This window comes from Myotis brandtii, unplaced genomic scaffold (genome assembly GCF_000412655.1).
Source record: "Myotis brandtii unplaced genomic scaffold, ASM41265v1 scaffold207, whole genome shotgun sequence".
Taxonomy (NCBI): domain Eukaryota; kingdom Metazoa; phylum Chordata; class Mammalia; order Chiroptera; family Vespertilionidae; genus Myotis; species Myotis brandtii.
This window is the reverse complement of record NW_005357736.1, coordinates 872256-874699: the sequence shown is the minus strand read 5'-3', so window position 1 is coordinate 874699 and position 2444 is coordinate 872256. Positions and strand designations below refer to the sequence as shown.

General features: G+C 65.4%; 2 protein-coding genes across 2 annotated transcripts in view; one reads left to right on the top strand and one right to left on the bottom strand.

Annotated features, from left to right (window-relative positions):
* Positions 1 to 399, bottom strand: part of RNF123 (ring finger protein 123) — a 26986-nt gene extending 26587 nt beyond the window's left edge. The window contains exon 1 of the mRNA XM_014538995.1: positions 28 to 399. The gene's annotated coding sequence lies outside the window, so the exon portion shown is untranslated. The remainder of the gene's footprint in view (positions 1 to 27) is intronic.
* Positions 400 to 475: 76 nt separating this feature from the next.
* Positions 476 to 2444, top strand: part of MST1 (macrophage stimulating 1) — a 4844-nt gene continuing 2875 nt past the window's right edge. Inside the window, exons 1-6 of the mRNA XM_014538994.1 lie at positions 476 to 582; positions 1509 to 1656; positions 1730 to 1842; positions 1923 to 2037; positions 2124 to 2260; positions 2338 to 2444. The exon at positions 2338 to 2444 is cut by the window's right edge and continues 10 nt beyond it. Coding sequence (XP_014394480.1) covers positions 531 to 582; positions 1509 to 1656; positions 1730 to 1842; positions 1923 to 2037; positions 2124 to 2260; positions 2338 to 2444 — 672 coding nt within the window. The 5' untranslated portion in view covers positions 476 to 530. The remainder of the gene's footprint in view (positions 583 to 1508; positions 1657 to 1729; positions 1843 to 1922; positions 2038 to 2123; positions 2261 to 2337) is intronic.

Sequence of the window (2444 nt, the reverse complement as noted above, 5' to 3'; positions counted from 1 at the left end):
CCCGGGCTCCCGCCAGCTCCCCGCTACCTGTTACCCCACCTCCCTTCTGCGGACGGGTGGCCTCGCTCCCTTCGCCTGGGATGGGCCAGGGTGTGGGCCCATCTGCTACAGCTGCGGCCGATAAGCCAGCCCAAGGGGCGGCGGCTTTGGGGCTGGGCAGGGAACATTCCCCACTTTCCAGGGGACACGGGCTCAGGAAGGTGCCAGACCACTGTCTGGGGGCTGCAGCCCAGGCCTCTGGCGCCCGCTTCCCTTCAGAGCAGCCTGGGCGCCCCCACCCCGGGCACCTCAAGGGTCCCCAACACCTGCCCACTGCATAGCCTCCCAGGGGCCAGCTGTGCAGAGTGAGGGCCCTCGACCCTCGCCCAGGGGGCCTGGCCCCACCCCTCTCCCGGTGACGGTCTCAGGTCAGGCCCCAGCAGGCCTGGACGAGGGGTGTGGAGCCGGAGCCACCCAATCCTGGAGGGACAGGTTTCACAATTTCCCGGACGGGGCTGCGCTGGGTCACAGTGCAGCCTCCAGCTGGGAGGATGGGGTGGCTGCCACTCCTGCTCCTTCTGCTGCAGTGCCCATGGGCTCCTGGTGAGTGTGCCCACCCCCACCCCATCCCCATCTGCCTTCGGGACGAGGTCAGCCCCAGGCCCGTCCTGCTATTCCAGCCAGAAGCTCACTTTCCTGCTGGGCACGGAGCACCGAGCGACCGTGGCTTCTGGCAAGAGCGGGGCGGCCCGGGGAATAGGGTACAGACCGCCTGGTCTAGCCGGCAGACGTCTGCTGGGCATCGAGGCGGTGCTGGGACGGCGCAGATGCACGCATGCGGGCAGTCATCCCTCCCCAGCCTGACCTACCCTAGCACATGCCCTCGCGCTGGTGAGCGACCAGCCTTGGAGTCCGAATGCCCAGCTAGTGTGGTTGCGCCTCTGCCTGGCCAGTGTGACGGCTCTGGGCCTGGCACCCTCAGCTGAGCGATGAGGTGAAACAAGTTCCGTAGGGCAGACACCCTCCCCACGGCTCTCCTGGAATGCATGGCTCAGGTCTGGGCCTGGTGCCTTGCCCACACAACAGTGATAACGCCCATGTCTGGGGCCTGCTTCTCCCGCCCTGAACAGGAGTCTGACCCTTGAATGTGTCCACAGAGTGCGGCCTGGAGCCTGGAACCTGGAGCTTTTGTTGTTGTTGTTGTTAACCCGCATCAGAGGATATTTTTTCCATTGCTTTTCAGAGTGTGGAAGGGAGGGAAGGAGGGGGGAGAGAGAGAAGCATCGGTGTGAGAGAGACACATCAACTGGTTGCTTCCTGCAGGAGCCCTGACCAGGGGGTGGGGACCGAAACCCAAAACTCATGTACGTGCCCTTGACCGGGAATTGAACCCGCAACCCTTTCGTGCGCAGGCGGACGCTCTAACCACTGAGCATGTTGGCCAGGGTGAACTTTGTAGCCCTGATTCCCTGAATGAACAAAGCCTAGGTGTGTTGATATGCATGACTGACGTGCACCCCACCCTGCAGGGCAGCGCTCGCCTTTAAACGACTTCCAGGCGCTCCGGGGCACAGAGCTGCAGTACCTGCTGCACGCGGCGGGGCCCGGGCCGTGGCAGGAGGACGTGGTGGGTGCCGAGGAGTGTGCAGGGCGCTGCGAGCGCCTGCTGGACTGCAGGTGGGTGGCGACGGGGCCTAGAGGAGACTGAGGCAGCAGCACGGGGCCCCCGTGACCCTGTGCCTCCTTCCAGGGCTTTCCACTACAACATGAGCAGCCACGGCTGCCAGCTGCTGCCGTGGACCCAGGACTCGCCCAACACACGGCTGCAGCGTTCAGGGCGCTGCGACCTGTACCAGAAGAAGGGTGCGTGGCTGAGGAGAAGGGTGGCCTGGGACAGGGGTGCTGGGCCCCAGGCCTTGTTGACGTGGGTCTCTCACTCCCAGACTATGTGCGGGACTGTATCATGGACAATGGGGTCAAGTACCGGGGCACCAAGGCCATCACCAGGAGTGGCCTAACCTGCCAGCGCTGGAGCCACAGGCACCCCAATGACCACAAGTGAGCCAGACCCGTCCTCTCTGTCCCTCGGGTGGGCACCGGCCCCCGCCCCCCGCACGCTCTGTAGTGCAGCTCTCTGCGCCCAGGTACATGCCCACACCCAAGAATGGCTTGGAGGAGAATTTCTGCCGCAACCCCGACGGCGACCCCAGAGGCCCGTGGTGCTACACGACAGACCCCGCCGTGCGCTTTCAGAGCTGCGGCATCAAGTCCTGCCGGGAGGGTAGGCGTCTCCGGGTCGAGCCCGGGCGGGAGGACCAGCCCACACCCGCTCATAAACCCACTGCCCTGTGTCTCCAGCCGCTTGCGTTTCGTGCAACGGTGAGAATTACCGCGGCGCAGTGGACCGCACCGAGTCGGGCCGCGAGTGTCAGCGCTGGGACCTGCAGCGCCCGCACCCGCACCCC